General features: G+C 38.1%; 1 protein-coding gene across 1 annotated transcript in view; it reads right to left on the bottom strand.

Annotated features, from left to right (window-relative positions):
- mef2d (myocyte enhancer factor 2d) overlaps positions 1–14,947 on the bottom strand; it is a gene marked incomplete at its 5' end in the record, with an annotated part of 59,645 nt that extends 44,698 nt beyond the window's left edge. The window contains one exon of the mRNA XM_015019398.1: positions 14,732–14,947. Coding sequence (XP_014874884.1) covers positions 14,732–14,947 — 216 coding nt within the window. The remainder of the gene's footprint in view (positions 1–14,731) is intronic.
- Between the last annotated feature and the right edge of the window lie 5,846 nt (positions 14,948–20,793).

The raw sequence follows: 20,793 nt of genomic DNA, 5'->3' as shown, positions 1-20,793 counted from the left end.
TCAGAACCGCAAAATGTTTGAGGTCTACAAGATTCCATTTTATTAGATTCCGGTTTGCTTTATTTTAGGTTTTGTCAAATAAACTAAAAATAGTATTGATCTAATAACTTCTTCTTTCGGTATTTCTGTTTGTACAAAGAGAAAATCTCTTCCGTATACTTCTTCATTGTGCTTTTCTGCACATCTGTGTCCTCCGTGAAAAAAACTAATAATCGCAGGTGAAAAAAAACTCAGACATGTTTTTTCTTCAGTTGATTGAAATTACATGGTGCAAAACTGAGCAAATGAGTTCATGCAAATCACTCATACATGGATCACTATGTCAACGTCTCTTAGATGCAACACAGTTGGAAAATTGTTATATTCAGTAACAAAATTAAAGCAAAGAACTTTGCAAATTTTTAATAAATCTTCTTCAAAGTTTGGATTCAGGTGGTCTGTTTACGACAGCTGTTCCCAGTGTGGGATAACTATCTGTCTAAAAAATGAACTATGGCATTTAAAAAAAAACAGATGTTGTAAAAATTAGGCTTGGTTTACACAAAAATTACCTGCATGCTTTTTAAAATAAATTAAACCCAGCTCACTAGTATTGAAAAGGACTTATGAGTTTTATACCTTCAATTTTTTAGCCTTGTGAACAAACAAAGAAAACCTGAGTAGTTATGAGAAGCTTAAAGCTGAATTGGAGTTCAGGTTATTCTACCATTCAGTTCTACACATCTGTTGGAAACAACCTTCACAGGAATATAACAGCCTATTAAAAACGGTCTCTAAATAAATGTTAAGGAACCTATTTTATAAAGTAAAAAAAATCTTATGACAGGGTTTAAGATTGTTCGATACAAATAATTGTTAATATGTATAGTGAGAAACTTGACTTGTAAAAACAAACCATTTTAACATTTCATCAAAACAATTTATTTTTCAATTTAAAAACTGCCGCATGTCAAGTGTGGCTGACATGAAGTGGCATCTGATTAAAATAAAAGCATACGTTCAACATGCACAATCAGCGCTAAACGAGAATGACTCAACCGCACGAAATCCTGCCTCAGAAGCAGAGCTGCGAGAAACTTGTGCCTTTAACAGCTGCAGACTGAAACCCCCGCGGCAGTAAAGATTTGTTTCATTTTGGATGAATTAGCCTTAAAACTCTCCAAACAGGTAGGGGCAAGAGGGTAATGATGCCATTTGGATGTAAGGGTAAGGAGACTTTCGGTGTTAATAACAATGGTGCTCTTTGATACGAGTCTCATTAAAACTCAAAGCCATTATTATCATCACAGTGTCAAGGCTCCGTTTTATCTACCCACTGAAACAGGTTATTAGAAAGATTTGTTCCAACACGGAGACAGTCTCCTGAGTCAGCTGTTGAGTCTCAGCAGCACGAGTGAGCGCTCTCATCTACTGCTTAATGCAAATTTAGAGAGCAGGCTTTGTTGTCCGTAGCTTGTTAAAAGCATACTCAGTGGTGGTTTCTGCACAGATGTGTGTGAGTGTGTGTGATCTGACCTAGAAATCGAGGGAACAAATAAGCCATTGAAAGAATACAGTAAATGGAACAGCTTCTGAAATGTCGATAAGGACATGTGATGGAGATGGTGCGGGGGACATGACCGAGGTGTGGACCAGCCGCTTTGACTGTGGCAATACAAAGAGGCAAATAATGTTCACAAAACAAGAAGGAACAATGTTAGTCACGTTGGCGGGTGCTTGGTGTTTCTAACGTTGATCAACAAACGCTGATCTCCAAACAGTTTAAGTCTCAACTTTACAGAATAACTTAAAGAAAGCAATTCAATAAGAGACGCAATGAATCAAGTCGGTTCCAATGCCACACTAGGGGTGGTACTAGATCTGTTTTCTGTTTAAAGATGGATTAACAGAAATTGTTACGTTTAAAACAGCCTAAGAGAACCAACATATTGACAAAAAATATATTTTATAAAATGTTTAATCTTCCCTTTGTTACGTTAGAAATTTTTGCACAAGGTCAAAGTGCAGAAAGATGTTTGACATTTCTATATTACTCTCTTGTGATGACCAAACCGTTAAAGGTTTTTATCGTGATATTCTGTAGTACTATTGTGATAACTATAAAAGTGAAGAAAATAACTATTTATTCCTTCTTTTTTAGATAGCTTCATGGCAGTGACTGCATGTCAGAACAAACATAGCTCCATAAACAGTAACAGTGCTCTTGGAAAACATACCCATTTGTAATATGCTTCGATAGGACACCAGTCAAATAAAAAAGTGTGATTTAAACTGCACACACTAACTGCACTTAATCATATTTTTAAATTTATTGGTATTTATTGCTGTCATTTTGTTACAGTCTTCATTAAGATGAACATTTATATGATGTCACGGCTTCTGATCTATAGCATCAGTTATTCAAGGTACACCAGTGGATGTGTTTCAAGGCAATATATCTAAAACATGACTTGCTTGTGTGACATAATGGAAAAATCTAAAGAAATCAGCCAAGAATATCAGGAAGAGCGTTGTGGATCACCAGTAGATTACACTTTCCTTTATTCAAAATCTATAGGAATATCTAGTCTTTGTACCATTCAGGAAGATGAGGGGCCCCTTGTCTCAGACACCAACATATTCTGACCCCTCAGTAAAGAAGAAGCCAGCACTCCAAAAGTAACATTAAATGCCAAATTACAGCTTTCAGGTGCATTTTTTGAAGACATGTCCAAAGGTGCAATGAAACCAAAGTTGACATGTTTGGTCAGACTGTAGCTATTATTACATTGTAGTGGAAAAGCCCGAGAACAACCTCCTAATTGTGCAGTACATAGCTGGCAACATTAGGTAGTGTGGGTGTTTTGCCGCAGGAGGGACTGGTGAACTTCAGAAAACAGATGGCCTCCTGATGAAAGAACGTGATGTGAAAAAAAATCAAAGCAACATTTCAAGCCATCAGCCAGGAATTGGGATCCTGGGCATAAATATCTCTTCCAAACGGACAAAGACCTTTGCTATACAGGCAAATTAGTTACAAAGTGTATAAATGAAAGAGTTAAAGTCTTTTAGTGGCCATCAGTGTGTGTGAGCAAGAGGTTTAGGACCTCATCAGCAACAATAAAACATTGTTGCTGATGAGGTCAGGAAAAAGTTATTACTGTGAGAAATTGTGGAAGGATAAGATAAAAGTGTGAGTGAAATCATTCAGTTTGGACAAATATTCTGTAAATACATGGTAGCATTACTATTGTATGCTTAATCATCATTTAAATTTGTGTAAAATCATGAATATTTATAACATAAATGTAAAATTAATTGGTTGTAATGCACTTATGCAGGCACCCAAATTCATAGTGTGTTTCCCTCCCATTATGTCATGCCACTTCCCCACACACAGTAGATTTTTTTTCTTCCTGAACATGAAATGCTCGTCTGTCCTAGTTTATTGCAAACTCAACTGATATTTTGTGAAAATTACAGTGCAAACATGGGCAACTTTCCCTTTCTCAGTTTCTGTGTTTTTCTTCCCACTCTTTCTCACAGTTAGCAGTATGTGTGTTTGTGCGCTACATTACAGTACATGCGTATCTTCTGGCTCACACACATGCAAGCACACTCCCTCATGCACTGATCAGCTTGTCTCTCAGTCAGTCAGCCATCTGTTCACCTGTCCCCCGTTTCCCCTTCTGCCCTTCTCTATTGTGTTGCCAGGGTAAGATCCAGCCTGCAGGGCACCAAGCCGCTCTCTGAATGGCTGCGGTTGCACACAAGCCCCGCCCCCATCTCCCGCACTGTCGTCCTCCCTCCCCATCTTCCTTTTCCTCTGGTTCGCTGTCTCGCCCACCCATGCGTCCACTCGCTCGCCCGCCCGCCTGTGCTTGCTTTCTATGAAACATTGTTGCTGATGTCTTCCTTTTTTGTGTTCCTCCTTTTCATGGCGCTCTCACCATCTTTAATGCAACTCTCAGAAAAAAAGTGCAAAGTCTCCCACTTGTGCTTCCATGTTTTCTGTCTGACATATCTCTGCTAAGGATTTCCGTTCAGTTTCTGATGGTCATCATGAGAGTGTTCAAGTCTTCAGATGTGGATTTTTTTTTTTCCCACAAAGAATCTTGCAGTGTTTTAGGATAACTTATTTAAGGTTGGAGAAAAAGAATAATTAAAATTTCAATATTTAAAACAAAAAGTTGCCCATGGGTCTAAAAAACTGTGCCAAATTGCAGCAGAAGTGGTTTCAACTGGATTGAATTTAACGCTCGGCAGGAGCTGGCACCCTGAACTGAAAATTATATTGCTTCATCTTCTCTTCTTTTGCTTCGTCAACTAAATGCTCTTTGGCATGCTATCAAGGACTGCACACTTACTCACACTCAAAAGGTGCCATCAGCTTGTTGCATGCTTTAGAGAGGCTCTTTTTATTAGAGCAGTTTGAAATTTGAAATACAAATTTGATACGTTGTGTTTACGTTTAGCTGGACATGTTGGCAAAAAATGTCAGTTTTTGAAAGGCACTCCAGGTGAGAAATAAAGAAAATACCAAAAATAAAGACCTTCTTAGAATTTTAAGCAATGTTTACTGCAGAATCTGAGATTTACCTTTCTGTGTTTCTACAGATTTTAACAATCTAGAGCAGAACTATTTGAGTTGGATAGCAAGTAAAGTTCCTGCTGTCTTTTTCAGGTCAAGGATGTCATGTAATGACAGAAACAAGTCACCCACACTCTCACAGAGTCCCCTCCAGTCACTCATTTGGGACATCATGTCCAAAGTCTCAGCAATGGAATGTCTGCTAGGATATTTAGATGTTGTGTTCTATACCTCAGCTGCTATTATTTTTCAAGGCACTAACCTGCCAAGCTTAGACAAAAAAAAATAAACATTTTAAGAAGGAAAAGCATAGTTATTAATTCACAAAACACACAAGTTCATAAAAAAGGAAGTTGTTTGATTTGCTTGTTTTGATTTGGGATGAGCACATAAAATACCTTCACTAAATAAGTGGTGGCCACCTATATGTTCTTTCTGCTGCATGAAACAGTAAAATAAATAAGCAAAGTGGAGTCTTTTTTTTTTTTTTACTTCAGTCATCAAATAAGCATTTGGAATAGATAAAACTGCTGTTTCATCTAGAGAGACACCAGGACTTCCCATCCAGAGAAAAATAGCTGAAAACGCATTAAATGCAATAAATAGCTGAAAAAGCATTAAATGCAATATTGACTTCCATATAAACAATAGTGAATGATCATCAACAATATCAATGGCAACTTCATTGGTGAATACAGTGGTAAAATGATCAGTTTCAATATATCCTCACTTTCCTCAGGCCTGTCTTAAATTTGCCAAAAATATTACAAAGATTCCTTTGCAATATCACTAATCCACACATTTATACTGCAGTGATTTGCAATATATTATATGAGATTTGAGCATCTAATGACTATTTATCTATATAATTCATGACATATTACTTTTTTTCTGAAATGAAAACAAGAAGGCACAAAAGGGTAATAACTTGGCACAAATTAGCTTGCAGCTGAATAAAAAAATTCTAAGGTTTTCTGAAATAATTACATATCTTTGAACACAACAACAACTGGGCATAAAATAGGATTTATTTGTATTTATCTTTTTCAACACCTTCATACTTCACCTCTTCTGTAACAGCCTCTACCCTGTCTGTGCTAACTGGAATAATTTAGGTGGGACATATTTGTGTCTCTGCTTTCACTGACCCCCAGGAGGCCTCAGACAACTTGCTTGGTAACAGAGGAAGTAGACCATGCGTGTCGTCCTGCTCAGCAACAAAAGGTCACTCAACCAAAGCCCTAAACATCTCTGGGCTGATTGGTGCATGCTGGCCTATAACAGTGAAGGTAGAACAACAAGGGAGAGAGGGAGTGATTTTGGAAAACAAAATGGTGTGAAACATTTATTTCCTTTAGCGAGAATGCATTAATCAGTCAGAAACTTTACATTAAGCTCTACAGTATGGAGTCTTAGTTCATTATAGTTCTGCTAGTTACTCATCAGAAATACTCCATCTCGGAGTATTCTGCATATTGAGTACAAGGACATAGACACTGTTAGCCATCTCTGTGCCTTCCTCAGCCGTCACATAAAACTGAAAAGCAACAACAGAAAATATCTTCCAGTTATCTAATTTTGGTCCATATTACATCACAGCATCACAAAGTTGCTGCAGATTTGTCTGCTTCACATTAATGATGTGAATCTCCTTCACCTCAAGCCAAAGGTGCATTACTCTATTGAGATCAGGTCACTGTGGAGTTAAAGGAACCAATTTCACCAAAAATCTAACATTTGCTTTGGTTGAGTGACCTTTTGTTGCCAAGATGGAAACACATTTACTGAATAAGTTCTCATGTAGCGAACATTTACCTCACATGACCAATCAGTTGTTTCCATTATCGACATGCATTAGAATTACATTTCTTTCTCTCTGTGTCCTGACAGCATGTAACATCTCCAATAGTAGTTGTTGACAGAACAGAACCATTATAACTTGCTTGATAGAAACATATTCTTGAAAACTTCTCCAGTTTTATGAGATGTGTGGCCATGCATAAAGTCAACATCTGATGAAATTACACTCTGCATAGACTGACTGACTGACTCCTGACCAGAAGATGCAAACACAAGATTCATGTTCTTTTTTTTTCTGACACTTTTAAAAGCTTGCCCAAAATTTGCATAACATAGTTGCTCATGCCACACTCCAAGTCAGATCAATTTATTTTCCCATCTATTCTGATGCTCAGTTTAGACTTCAGAAAATCTCATTCACCACATCTAAATACTTAAATACATTGAGTTGCAGCCATTTAATATACTGATTTGATATTCATTTCAAATGCAATTGGATACACTTTATAGTATTCCTGATAAATGGCCAGTAGGTGTACAGCATAACATTTACTTTTAAATATCAGTCTTACTTCTTGTTATAAGTCTCAGACCACTGAATGACTAACAGAACAGAGTTTTTGATTGAAATCATAATTAAATGATTTAGAAGTCATAATGAAAAGAATTGGTTATAGGTGCCAGTTGAAAGTGACCCCTGACTTGTGAGGACCTGCAGGTTATTCAAAGATGGGTTTTAGCTGGAAGACCTCCAAGACTGAGTGACAAAGGAGGATAATCTGAGGAGCACTTCCAGATCAACAAAGTCTTAACCTGTGATCTGTTGAGGAGACAATCAATAACATGATCCAAAACTAAAAACCCATTTTCTAGGTTTGGGATCCTAAATTTATTGTGGCACAAAGAAGAATATACCGATACTTAGGGAAGTGAGAAATGTGGTATTTTGAAATAACTGAGGCTCTTGGGCTAACCAAAGTCTTTAGGTCCTGCAGCAAATCTGATTGGTGAGATCTGCCTCGCTTGAGCTGCTTAAAGGAAAAAAAAAAGGCATCCATCCTCCTTCTCCGACGCGCATCTTTGCTTTCTCCACTCGGCTATTCATCGCCACTCTTTCAGCCTTTCGTCCGCTCGTGTTCCCTCTGTCTCGAGCTCTCTTCCTTTCTTTGCCCTGATTGGGATCTGCAGTCAGACGGATTAATACATTCTGACAGTAGAGCCAGGCTGCCCACACACACACAGTACAAGCAGCACGTGCGTTTTAGAGAGGCTCTGTGTGCATATGCATTGCCTCTTAAGCTTGCACCATAGAGAAGGGATGTCTACCGATACGATGCATACTGAGACAATACTTGCTCACACACACACACACACAGACAAAAAAACAAAACAAAAACAAAAACAAAAAATCATCAATGTAAAATAAAGTGCTCCTAATAATTCAGGGACAAGCAGCGTGACGTGCAGCCAGTGCCCACAAGTGTGTAACTGTGTGCACGTAAGACTGAGTGCCTGTTCCTGCATGACTACATCCACACTTCATAATTTATACTCAAAAGCACTTGCTCAAAGAGATTCACAGAGGCAGAGCAGCAAATGGGCACACTTTGTGACTACCCAATTATCCCCTCTCTCTTCTCCTTCTTCCTCTTCCTCTTTTCTCTGTCACTTGGTATGTCTCAGCTTGCTCTTCGACCGCTGATGTTAAACCAAGTGCAAGTGGAGATAATCTTTAATGATTATTGTATAATTCAGCCATTCTTTCACATCGGCTGTTCTGGTCTAATAAGTTTTCCTGACAGCCCCAACACTGAATAAATGCAATTATGGTTACAGCACCCTGAAGCAAAATAGGCTTCCTTAGGAGAAAAATGAGAATAATGATCATTATCAAAATTCACAGCTGTAGGGAGGAAGACAAAGTACTGGAATCGCTTGTTGACTCTGTAGTACTTAGTACACAGAGGATTTCATGGATGACTGCAGGGTCCCTGGTCCCCTGGTAGCAAAACAAGCTCAACTCACCAACCCGCCACCATCATGCTTGGAAGCTGGAATGAGACGTTTGTTCTAACATCCAGTATTTTATTTTATTTTTTTCATCATGGCTGAACTGCTCTACTTTGGCCTAGTCAGTATAAAGGTTAATTGAATATTCAATATTCCCAACATGGCATAGTGGATTAATTTCCTTCAAATTGCACAATCATGAGCTTTAAGTTTTGAAGTGGTAATTGAAATATATGGAGTCTGAAATATCATAAGGTGACTCTTGCAGTGGAATCTGCCTTAAATGTTTTCAATTTAATAATATTTCTGTAAAATGATTTCAAACTGTTTGGTAACACTGCTGCAGTAAAAAGAAGAAATGCAGTTTTTAAACTCTAGAGTTTTACATAGTTTGTACACGTCTATGGTTGTGTGATGCGCTTGGTTTCAGAAAAAATGTATCTGACCCACTACAGTTCCATCCATCATTTTAATCTGTTTAGAATATGCAGCAGTGCAAACGGTACCATCTCCAGTGGTCAATAGATAGAAGACATGGGGTCAACAGGGAAAATCACTACTTAGATTGTTATCTGAATCTTTTTTGCTAAATCATAAAAGCCAGATCATTAACAAATTAAAACCATAAAACCATCAGGGGTAGTACTACTTTTTTATTATGGTTTTTACCATAACTGTATCCCTAAATGGTAACTAACCTCCAAAGCATTTTTGCATACAAGCTGGATAAATGAGCCCTTAAAGGAGCCATCTTTTGTGACTGTGCAAATTGTGCCATTTTTGTGTAAGCTTGTTTAATTCTTGAGTATTTGACCTAAAGTGGCTCTTAGTGCTGCCCTCTTTGGGTTGAAAAGTGACTACTGCAGTTGAATTTTTCTGTTGGTTACAAACATTGTTGATATCTACAAAGCAACGCCCTGCTAAGGTATAAAACCATTTCAGACACAAATGTAGCTAGATTTGTCACCAGTTGTTTCTCTGAACGAAAGAAAAAAGTTTCCAGATGGGTCTACAAACGTTTCTAAATATAGCATCAAAGTCGCTGAGTTGGCAACAGTGTTTTCCTTCGTCCTGAAAACAGTTGACTAGTTAATAAACCACATTTGAGCAGCAGAACCTGGATGATAGTTTCCCTCCTAACTCATAGGACTGCTGTAAAGGAAACTTACTTTTCTTTCCCAACGGCAGATGTTTTTTTTTTTTTTTTTTTTCCACTTTTACCAAGAATTTCTGGTCAAGATAATGAAACTGAAAAGTAAGTAGACTCTTCTGTTATTACATATGATGTAAATGTTAAACCTACTCATGAATACTTTTGGTAAATTTGTTAATGCAACATACTTTTCTGTCTGGAAAAAAAATGAAAAAAAGGAAACGGAGCCATCCTTTGTCAAGACCCAACATATGCTCCCAACATTATTATTACGTAGGCATCAAAAAATTAATATATCTTCTTCCTCTGTGCCTTAGAGCGCCATTGTTGTTTCAAAAATATTAATAACACCTTGGTGAACCAGTGGGTGAAATGTTTGCTCCTTACAATGAACCGACTGACTGCAGGGTTTTCTAACTCTTATTTGAAACACAGTCCTCTGTCGGTATAAATATGAAATAATTTGTCATAAAACATCTATTTTTAAATATATTTTATTATTTTAAGTAGTACTTCTTAAATCTTTACAACAGTTTAAATCTTCAGCTAGTGGTATATAAAAAGAAAAAAAAAATCCAAGATTTTAGGTGGAAAGAGAAAAAAAAAAAAAGCAGAGGGGACAAAAGGGACACCTGGATGAAAAAGAGGTCGAAGCCGGCGCACATCTGGTGAAGGAGACAATTGAGGACAAATACTGAGGAGTGATTTTAAATGCCTCCTGGGCTACAGAGAGAAAGGGTGAGGTAGCGGAGCGGGGGAGAATAAAAGCCGGGACGGGAGAGAAACATCCATGAGGGACGCACACGCGTACACAACAGAGAGCCTCACCGAGACTGAATATTGTATGAGGCGTTCTCATGGGCCACTGCAGAGCGTGCGAGCAGAGAGGGAGAGGTGGACGTATTTGCGGTCACACACACATTAATGAAAACACACACGTAAAGAAAGAGACGGGGCGACACACTTGGAAACACCAACACATGTACGCACACAAACAGAACCAGTGGAGCTTGAGCTGATGTGGCCCAGAGCTGCCCAACGCCCTGCCACGATACAAACACACACATACACACACATGCATGCATACACTTAAGAGCCATCTGCAGTTGGAGATACTGCCTACAGAAAGGCTTCACTGCTGACACTCTGAGACAGGCAGAAAGAGAAGGACAGGAAAAAGGGAGAAATTGTCGTGACCGAGTGAATCAGGAGATTAGGAAGGGAGGGAGGGAGGAGGGCAGGAAGAAGGGAGAAAGAAAGACAGGAAGTGACAGACAGAGATGTAGAAGGAAAAAATGTCGCCCCAAACTATGGCACCTAAGTTTTACCTTCAACCCACTCAAAGGTAAAAGTGCTTCGCTAACACTTTACATGAGGTTTCAGCAGTTTTTGCAGGGAAGCTCTCATTGGATGACTTTCCCCTTGGATGCATTTCGTTTCACCCTTAAAACTGTCCAATAACATGTACGTTTTAACAATGGGGAAAAAAAAAACAACTAAACTGTATGTGACTTCTATAGATAAGCTGATAATTTCTCAGCATGAATCAAAGAATTTGAAATATTTCAGGTATTCGTCTTCCAACAAGAAAAAAGTCTTTAAAAAAATAAGGACAGTCTTTTTAGATCTTATAGTCTGAAACACATCGTGATGTGCACAAAAGAGATTTGTTGGTCAATCTCTCCAGCAGTGAATGGATGATGGATGGGTAGCAGATGCCAGCCAACACAAACTTTCTCACACCAAGCCATCAAATGACAGATTATTTGCTTTTCACTTTATCAATTTTACGCTTTGGTACTTCATGTGGTCTGAAAGGATGTGATCTGTAAAGAGGGTTTGGAACTGGCACATAGTACTAAACAGTCATTAAAACAAAAATGTGCAAAGCCAGAGAAAACTGGTTTCTCTGTTTTATTTCTTTTTAATAAAGTGTCAGAGAAATTATCAAATATTTCACACCCTTGATATACCTTGACATTGGTAATGGACCAATGTCTACGTGGATTTCCCAACTTTAGTTAATAAAAGAAGAAATAATGTGCTGAAGTGCTAAGAAATCCATTTCAAAGCTGGAGGAGTTCTATTAAAAGTTTTAACATCTTAACTACTTTAAAACATTCTCAGCAGTAGAACCTGGCTATCAGTGGTTAATGAAACACCTTCACCACATAACTACACACAGTGCCTTTACACAGCACTAAGATAATTGGCTAAGTTTAACACCTAAATGTACTCTATTGATACAGGACATTAAACATTTGTGGGAAGTAAAAGGTTAAAACTGAATTTACTTTATGTTAGATTGTCTGGAAGGTTTGTGCAGATTGTAATTTGGCAGGTTACAGTGGATGAAATCAGCAGGGAACCGTTCCTACTCCAATATTCCTGTTCTCACTTTCCATCATTGCCAGCACAAGCTTTCATTCCAAAATGGTGAGGCCAGTTTGAATAAATTAAAGACTGGGAATGTGAAGCCGAACCATCTCAGGTCATGTCAGCACACCACTAAAAAAGCCAAATAAAATCTGTTTATGAGCGAGTAAGCTTGCTGGTCTGCTTGTGTGCATTTTTTGCGGAATGTGACTTTAACTGGAGCAGCCTTTGTTACTTGCTGCTGATACTGTTTGCGGATGACTGAAAGTCCTACGGCAATGTGCGTCAAAAACAAGTGGGAAAATATTCAAAGGCGAGGCGGATGTAGCTTTAAGTCACGGCTCCATAGGAAGCATAAGTGCAACGCAGCAGTGCACACGGCCCGATGAATCATACCTAGCCGTCTCGTGTTGAATTCATGAGAGGGTCATTATGTATGAAAAGGGTCAGCTAAGCATGTGAATGCGCTCTGTGTTCCCTCGATGAGCTCCAGCAAAGCACAGCAAAATAAAAAATAAAAAATATTTAGTTCAGTGATTGACCTCAACACTGTCTGCCCTGACCTAATCTATCATCTCTCTTCTGTAAATGAAAAGCTATTTTTCAGCCATCACTGACAGATTCTTGTTTATGTGGTGGCCATTTTGTGCTGAGGTGGTTTTCAATTGCTTCCAAATATTTTTCCGTCTTTGGCGTTTTGCCCAAGTTGTTCCCTGAGAGATCTCAGGCTAACAATGCAAGTAAAACCACAGAAAGTGATGAGAACCAAAACAGCCTTTAACCTCACCATGAAAGATTGAGGTCAACAAGTCAGACATAAATTTAACTAAAGAATCAGGAAAAGCATCAGATGAACACTAACATTTATTCTAGGATCGCCACTCATGGTGGCTGGATGTTGGAGTAGATCTGTTATATTAGTTCTGATTTGTTCTTTTTGCAGACTTTTGTTCATAATTATCTTGGTTGAGCCATCACCTTTTTGAACAATTATTCCCTCTGGCTTTGGATGTTGTGCAGCTGGAAGGATGTTTGTTCTTACTTTTTTACTTTTGGAATACGGTATGGCATCAAGGTATTGTTTTTGCAACCAGTAATAGCTGATTATTATTTTAAAGCTCAAACAATACCTGAAATATGACCTTAAAGAGAAGTGTAAAATAAGGCTCCATGGATGCATAGCGGAACCAAAGATCAGAGAGAGAATGAGGAAGTTCAAAGAATCTCTTCCATCAATCACAATGAGAAAGGATTATTTCCCCGACTCCAACGTCTCTCTGACCATGCGGCCAGACAAAGATTTAAGACTCCCACATACTTCATCTGAAACTGAACAGTTCCCCTCCCTCCAGTGGACTAGTTGAAGAGAAATGTCAACACTGCACTCCAAGTGCATTTCTGTATAAAACTCAACAACAAACTTCTGACCAATCACATGATGCTTTGCGCAGATTTCCGTCAAAAAAGACAATTTTTGTAGCATGTCACCATCAATGAGGGCCGATTTTGGCATGAAGCATGTGGGAACCTTTAAAGAAATGCAGTAAAAGCAAGTGAGGCTGATTAGCAATGCTTGCCAACAACTGGTGGTGTGATCAAGGACAAGTAATATCGTCTCTGCACAATGTTTGAGCAACAGTATCTTCAGTCAGAGGAATATTCAGATTTGTTGCAAGCCTGACTGCTACCAGAGACCTTTTCTGCCCACAGAACAACTCTTTAGAGACACTTGGATGTTATGAGTTACAGCAACACTTAAAATCCCTCTGGGACAAATAAAGTATTTTCAATTGGATAAAAGTAGTAGTAATAAAAACCTAGTTGTTTTACATTTTGGCTTTAGGTGGGTTTCTCAGTGGAGTTGCTGAACTTTGAACAGAGTAAGTCTAACAATTCCCCCTGCTTGTTGATGTTGAGATAATGTTTGTACCCTCTGGCTCCAGCCCAAAGAGTGATTCAAATCTTCCAATGCAGCTCTTGGCTTAAATATAAGTTTCTGTGAAAAAAGAGAAGAAGAAGCCTGTCCTTTTTCTGGTTAGTTTTTTGTTTTAAAGCTGTGGATTGAAAGGTGAGCTTAATACTATCCTGGTCCAAAGGCAATAATAATAATAATGGTAAACATGAACCCACCCGGCCTTAATAAGCTGTTCATGGCTTAATTATGTCTAAATGTCGGCCTGGAGAGGGCTGAATTAGATTAGTTATGTATAAATCTTAATGATCCCACTTGAGAATAAACACAGAGGAAAATACTGGTAAAACACATAAGGAAAAAATTATTTTCCAGCATTCATATACAAATAAGACTGTGCATCAATAAATACGAGCCTCAATTCAAACATCAACAAGGAGCAAAACAAGTCAGACCTTCTGGCATTACAAATATTTGTGATGGAAAAGCTGCTTCTCTGAGCTGCTCGCCGACTTGGTAAAAAGGTCTTCAAAGTTTTAAAAGTATAAAGTTGCTTTATAACAAATAAGTAAAACAACTAAAATAAAGGTTAAAATTCCTGTTGATATGACCAACAAAATTGAAACAATGCTGATTTTCAGGCTTTTTAAAACATGAATGAGGACAGAAAGCTGAAAAAGCATGATGAGAGACTGTTATGTTTTAATGGAGGATTTAATAACCATCTAAACATGTAAGTAAACAGTAAATCACATGGATACACTGCACTGAAATCTGTTTGGTTCAAGGGAGACTGCAATAAATGTGAAAGTGGTCTTGTAAAAGGAAGCGTCCGATAAAAGAAATTCAGAAACAAAGTGTGTACAGTTATGAAACCCACTACCTGCTCCCTTGTGTTCCCACGTTTTACCTCGATAATGTCGGCATTGGTCCGGCTCTCGTGTGGCTCGTTGTACTCTGTGTACTTGAGCAGGACCTTGTCCATGTCGGTGCTGGCGTACTGAAACAGCTTGTTCGAGTGGTTGAAGATGATGAGAGCGATCTCGCAGTCGCACAGGACACTCAACTCGTACGCCTTCTTCATCAAACCGAACTTCCGTTTGGTGAATGTCACCTGGTGGAGGAAAATAAAAGGAAAAGAAAGTGAAAATTAAACTATTTAATACAACATACAACAGTTTCATGTTCATAAAAGGAGATTTTAGCTGCAGCCATTTTCTATTTAAAACCAAATAAAATATAACGACTCTAAATCAAACATTTCATTTATTTCTTGTTTTCCTTAAAAGGCCCACTTGGCCCAATCAATCAGTGAAACCACTGAATCCCACCTAAAAGCTCTTGGTGCAGTTACAGAAGAACGGTCAGTGCAGTAAGATCTTAAACTGTTCCATACTGGCTCATTGTTGCAAAGGAAAATTAAGCTCTAGCTCAGAACTTTCTGGTTCGGTTTCTTGTTGTTGTTGGCCAGTAAGTGCCAGAACTCTCCACATTAACTGTTTTTACTACCTCAGGGCACCGAGGTGATGCTGGAAGAAAGTTAATTCTGTCTTCTGTGGAACCATCTCTGAGCTGATTTGGTCATATGTTCATGGATCAATACCTCATTAAAACCTAATAATAAAACTTGTTTTAATTTTAAGCTACCTGATTGTTATTTTTAATAGTATTTTAAAGGCGTGATGATGCACTTCACAAAGTGTTTAGGGCCTTTGTGAAAAATGCCACAACTGGCCCATGAAATCATAGATTCTCCACTATACATAATAATCAGCATAAAATGTTCCTCTTTGCTGTAGATCTCCAGCAGTGAGCTTGAGGAATATTTATTATTTTACCTCCCCCACCATCCTCTTCACTCTGCAGGGTGGGAAAATAAACACTGATCCTCATCCAGTCTGCTTTTTACAGTTTCAGATGTTCAAAAAATAAATAAATAAATAAATTACTACTCTTACTGAGGATGTTTCAGTGAGACACTTTATCCATGGCCTGACTTACAGTTTTAATATCAATCTACAGAACTACTCTACTTGTATGTCAAGTACCCTTTTCATGCGTTTCCCATTTTGAGAAGTTGCCAAGCCCTCACATTCTTTAAAAAAAACTCTTAGTATGGGCTAATTTTCATTGTAAAATAAATGTTACCAAATAAGGTTGAATTTTCTTAAAAATATATAGTCTTTAAATATGTGAAATATATTTTGAGGACAGGTAAGTTTGGCAATAAGTGTGAAGGTTATGAAATATTTGAACCCTTAAGTGGCTAAGTTTTTTTGCAGTAATATAAAAAACATGTTTTTGCAGACAAAAAGATGTTAAAAAACCTAGAACTTGTTAATGTGAATATAATACATGGAATACACAGCTTTTGGTATTTAGTTTCCAAATTAGGGGAATTAAGCATAATTGAGTTAGATAATAGTAAAATGTTTCCTTTGTATGTGTAGAATCAATATTAACCCTCTTTGGTGGGATACACATACCACCTTGACTGCATTTTGACAGTTTGAGGCAAATTCACAACAATAGTCTAAAAATGATTAAAACTGAATGTGTGGGGAAATATTTTAAATGATCCAAATGTGACATCTTACAAAGGTCTTTGAAGTCATCCTAGTGGTTTGTTGGTCTTTGTCTCCAGGGGGAAAGGTTTAGGTGGGAGAAAAAAAAAAAAAAAAAAAAGATTTTACATTATGTTTTTACGCTAAAACAATAAGGAATATATTAAAATGCAATTATGTCATGTTATCACATCGACGTTGACATGTAATGAGAAAAACTGAAAACCTGATGCCAAGGTGATCAAACAAGTAGCAGACAGACAGAATGCCAGCAATGTCTACTATCCAGGCATTTTTAGGCCTTATCACGGATCTGTGTGTAGTAATAGGTTTCAGTTGTATGACCTCAAAGCATCCCTCTGTTTTTGCCAAAATACAAAAAAAAATAAAATACTTTTTATCCAAAATGCAGAGCTTTTTACCCTGAGGCTGATATTCATATCATCTTAAACCAGAGCTGCTCAAAAGAGTTCATCTTCACTAAAACAATAATCAAGACTCCAATCACCGTTTCATCACTATGCAGGTACACAGTGTGGGAAATGTACAGGATTGAGACATTTAATTAATGGGAAAGACAGGCTCTTTTTTTCATGTCCTCAGTTTTTACTTGCACACACAGTGGCTTTCACTTCCCGTCACATTCACCCTCCCCGTCATTTTCACACTCTGTTATGCTCTTTTCCATGCTCTCTTTCTATGTCACACATGCTCTCATGCCTTCTTTTCCACACTCTCCTTCTGTCACACATTATTCCTCTCTTTCAAGCAGAAACACACACACAGACTTTCTCTTCCACAAGCCCCCTCAGTTGTGAACATGCCGAACAGAACTGGAAGTGTTGCTGAAGCACAGGGTCCCTTGTTGTCTGCTGATTGGCTTTGGAAGTGCTTCTCTGCTTTAACCAACTGGTATTTACAATCCGGGGAGATTTGGCTTTGTTTGGATTAAACACGCAGGATTGCACAAAAACAAACACACTGAGTAAAAAGATTAGCAAGAGGGAAAAAGGCTTCAGGTATGGCTACAGTTTTATGCTGTTTGATGTGAGGAAAATCAGAGTGAAAGTAAAATCTGTCCACAGATGGAGTAAAACAGGACAGGGAAGTTTTCAAAGACGCAGCATGTTCAGGCCACACCCACAGGTGACATAATATTTTCCATCAGACATAAAAGTCAAAAACAAGTTGTGATGTCTCTGCCTGAGGTTACGACCTGAAAAGCAGGAGGTTAACAAGTTGGGCTTGAAACATTTGTTTTCTGGGAACCAAATTTAACATAAATCTCTAGTTTTTGTATGAGGGAAGCTACTTCCAGGATTTTTTTTTTTTTTTAATAAACCTATGATTTTATATTAATTCTTCAACAATTTATCCATGACATGGTGGCCGTTTCATTCTGAATAATTTGGGGTAAAAATATAATTATAATAATCTTCTCTTTCAAGCAGTATCCAACTTTACAGTTACATACTTGTTACTTACTGATAAACTAGTGAACCTTTTGATGCTTCATCGTTAAAAAATACTAACATCCATCTTCTCCACCCTTTGGGCTCATTATCTGCGCCATAGAAAAGAATGGTGCTCCTGGATTGGCTGCTTTACAAAAAGCCAGTCAATAGCACACCTGTATTTTCTTTCAAATATTTTAGAAGTTGCTTTAAAAAGAAAACTGAACATGTGTCAATTTTTTCAAAAACATTTTGGTGTCATATTCAACAGAAAAATCTGCAAATACTGACCCATGAATTTACAAGGGTTCACCTAATTACTTCCTAGTGAACATGTTAGGAAAACATAATTTCACAATTAGTTAGCATTTTGGATAATAGTAAAGGGTTAGTTGGTTCATGTTAGATTGACTATTAATTACTAATGAGCAAATAAACCTTGTTAGGAAATCCTTTTCATCATCAGTTAATTCCTGTCTCTTGATATTCTTGACCTTTACAGTTTAAAAGCCTCATTATTAGTGATCAATAATGATTCCTTCATTTGTAGTTAGTTAACTATTACCTAATTTTAAGTACAAAAAAGTGGGAGAAGACTGTTAATAAATAAATGGCTTTAGATAAACTAAGAACAGATTTTCAGTTAGGTAACAATATCATTAGATTCATTATGAAAATGCATTTTTCTGTGGAGAACTGTTGCATTACAAGAAGGTTGTGGTTTGAATCTTGGCCTTGGACGGATGTTTCTGTGGCCTTTAGTAGAAAGTGTTCTCATGTTTTTTTGTAACAGTTTTAACAAGATAAAAAAAAAATACTTCTCTCACTTCCATTTTGCAATAATTTTGTGTTCTTTAGTTTCCAACAGTGAAAGTTCCTCCTTCTCTTAAAGAAGGCCTGAACAACAGATCTTTAAAAGTCTGATCAGAAGCCAAAGTACTTATTCAAGAAGCATCAATGCATGACGTGTCACTGTGTTTGGGTAGCAGCTTTAACAATGACAGAAACAGATATTAAATAGTTATCATTCTGATGTTTGCCATCACCAATAGACTCCAAGGCCAGTGAGGTCCTTTCTTCCACTGCACCACAGTTACAGCACTAAATGAACCACTATGGTGATATCAGTCTGCCTGCACCGACACACACTGCCATCCTGGAACAATAGTTCTGAAGTGAAACTGTAATTGAAATTAATTGAATATGGAGAGAAAGAAGAAAAGTGCAAACAAGATATGATCACTGAGGATGAGAGAAGCCATGTGAGACCTTCAGTCTCTCCATCTTCCTCCCCCTGTGATCCCTCCATCCCTCCGTCTCGTGCTCCTTCCTGCCTCAGCACCTGACATGTTTAAGCCGCTTGTCTCTTTTGCTCCTCTTATTTCCTCGCCCTCGTTTTCTCTTCCTCTCCTCTGTCAGTATTTTCCACATCCTCTGCACCCCCCCACCCACCCTCCTTTTCGTGTTAGCTCACTCATTGCTTCCTGCTGCCACAAATCAAATTATATCGGGGTCGTATCCACGGGCAACCGACTCTCTCCTCCCGTCTGCCCCACTCATTTCCCACCTCATCACACATTGCTACCATCATCTTACCTCTCTCGCCCCCCTACTGTGTCATCTTTATCTTTCTACCCATCTACATATGCCCCCCCTTTCCTCTTCCTTTCTCTCTCTCTTGCTCGCTCGCTCTTACACAGAAGGAGTAGATAAATTATGTGGCGAAGCTGGAAACGAAGGAAATTACGGCTCTGCAGGATGACAAGAATGGCTGGTGATGAAGAGACAAGCCGCCGCAAACAACAACCGCTCCCCTAACAAATTATAAGGTCACCCACCAGCATAGAAAACAAACAAAATTAGTCACAACATCCCAGCAAAAGTCATTGTTTCTCTGTTCACTTTTTCTTCTAGAGGAAAGTGGGCAGGATGGTAGTGACTTTGGGCCTAATCTTCAGTCCTGATGTTCACCACAAAGACTAAACAAGCTGGAGGTAATTGACATTAAGAGCAAAATAGCGAGGTAACCAATAGCAACTGAAGAATAAGACATCAATAGTGAGAAAAGAGAGGAGAGAAAGGGAGGTAGAGGTTTGATGTGTGTGTGTGTGTGTGCGCGCGCGCGGAGTTTGTGTGTCTTGGCGAGGTCTGTGGCTGTGTGGCAGATGGATGAGGAAACCACCACAGACAACCGCAACCTCTCCTCGCTCTTTCCGGCAGCCAAAACCCCGTTTTTTTGTTTGCTCGCTCACAGTTCACAGGATTTGGTCTGAACAGTTTAAATAACCTGATGCGTTTGACCACAGACTGTTTCATTTTCCTAATACATTTCACTAAAGGTTCACAAAATACTAAGATGTTGACCTTTTCACTGTAAAGTTCTAGTAAGTCTTTTTTTTTTTTTTTTTGCATTTTAGATTACATTTTAAGATCGTCTTTAAATTATTGCCTGAATGCACAGTAACTTGTACAAGTATTCATATACTTAAACATTTGCATTTTACAAATTATGTACAAATATACATTTTATAGTAATTGAACCAAAACCTTGGATTTTATTTGATAGACAACACTAAATCAGAACAAGTGGAAAGATAATGGAAGACAAAAATCGAGTGTATTTGAATCAATAATTTGGGGTTTGTTGTTAACCACTTTGGACATATAAGGATTGGCAACTTTGTCCATTCCTCTTTACAAAATAACTTAAGTTCAGTTAGACTGGAAGGAGAATGTCTGTGTTGGATTTAGATCTGGACTTTGACTGAACCACTCCAACACATGGGTATCCTTTAAACTAAACCATTCGAATGTAGCCTAGGGTTCTTGTCATCCTGGAAAGTGAACGTCAGTTCCAGTCAAATCCCCTGCAATTCTTCCAGGCTACATGGATCACATATGAATACTTTTGGAAAGTCCTAACACAGCACACATGTTAGGACATTTTTTGTGTG

Source organism: Poecilia latipinna, unplaced genomic scaffold, assembly GCF_001443285.1.
Source record: "Poecilia latipinna isolate Pla-1442-1.1 unplaced genomic scaffold, P_latipinna-1.0 Scaffold2430, whole genome shotgun sequence".
Taxonomy (NCBI): Eukaryota; Metazoa; Chordata; class Actinopteri; order Cyprinodontiformes; family Poeciliidae; genus Poecilia; species Poecilia latipinna.
The sequence above is the reverse complement of the archived record's forward strand: the minus strand, read 5'-3'. Positions and strand labels throughout refer to the sequence as shown.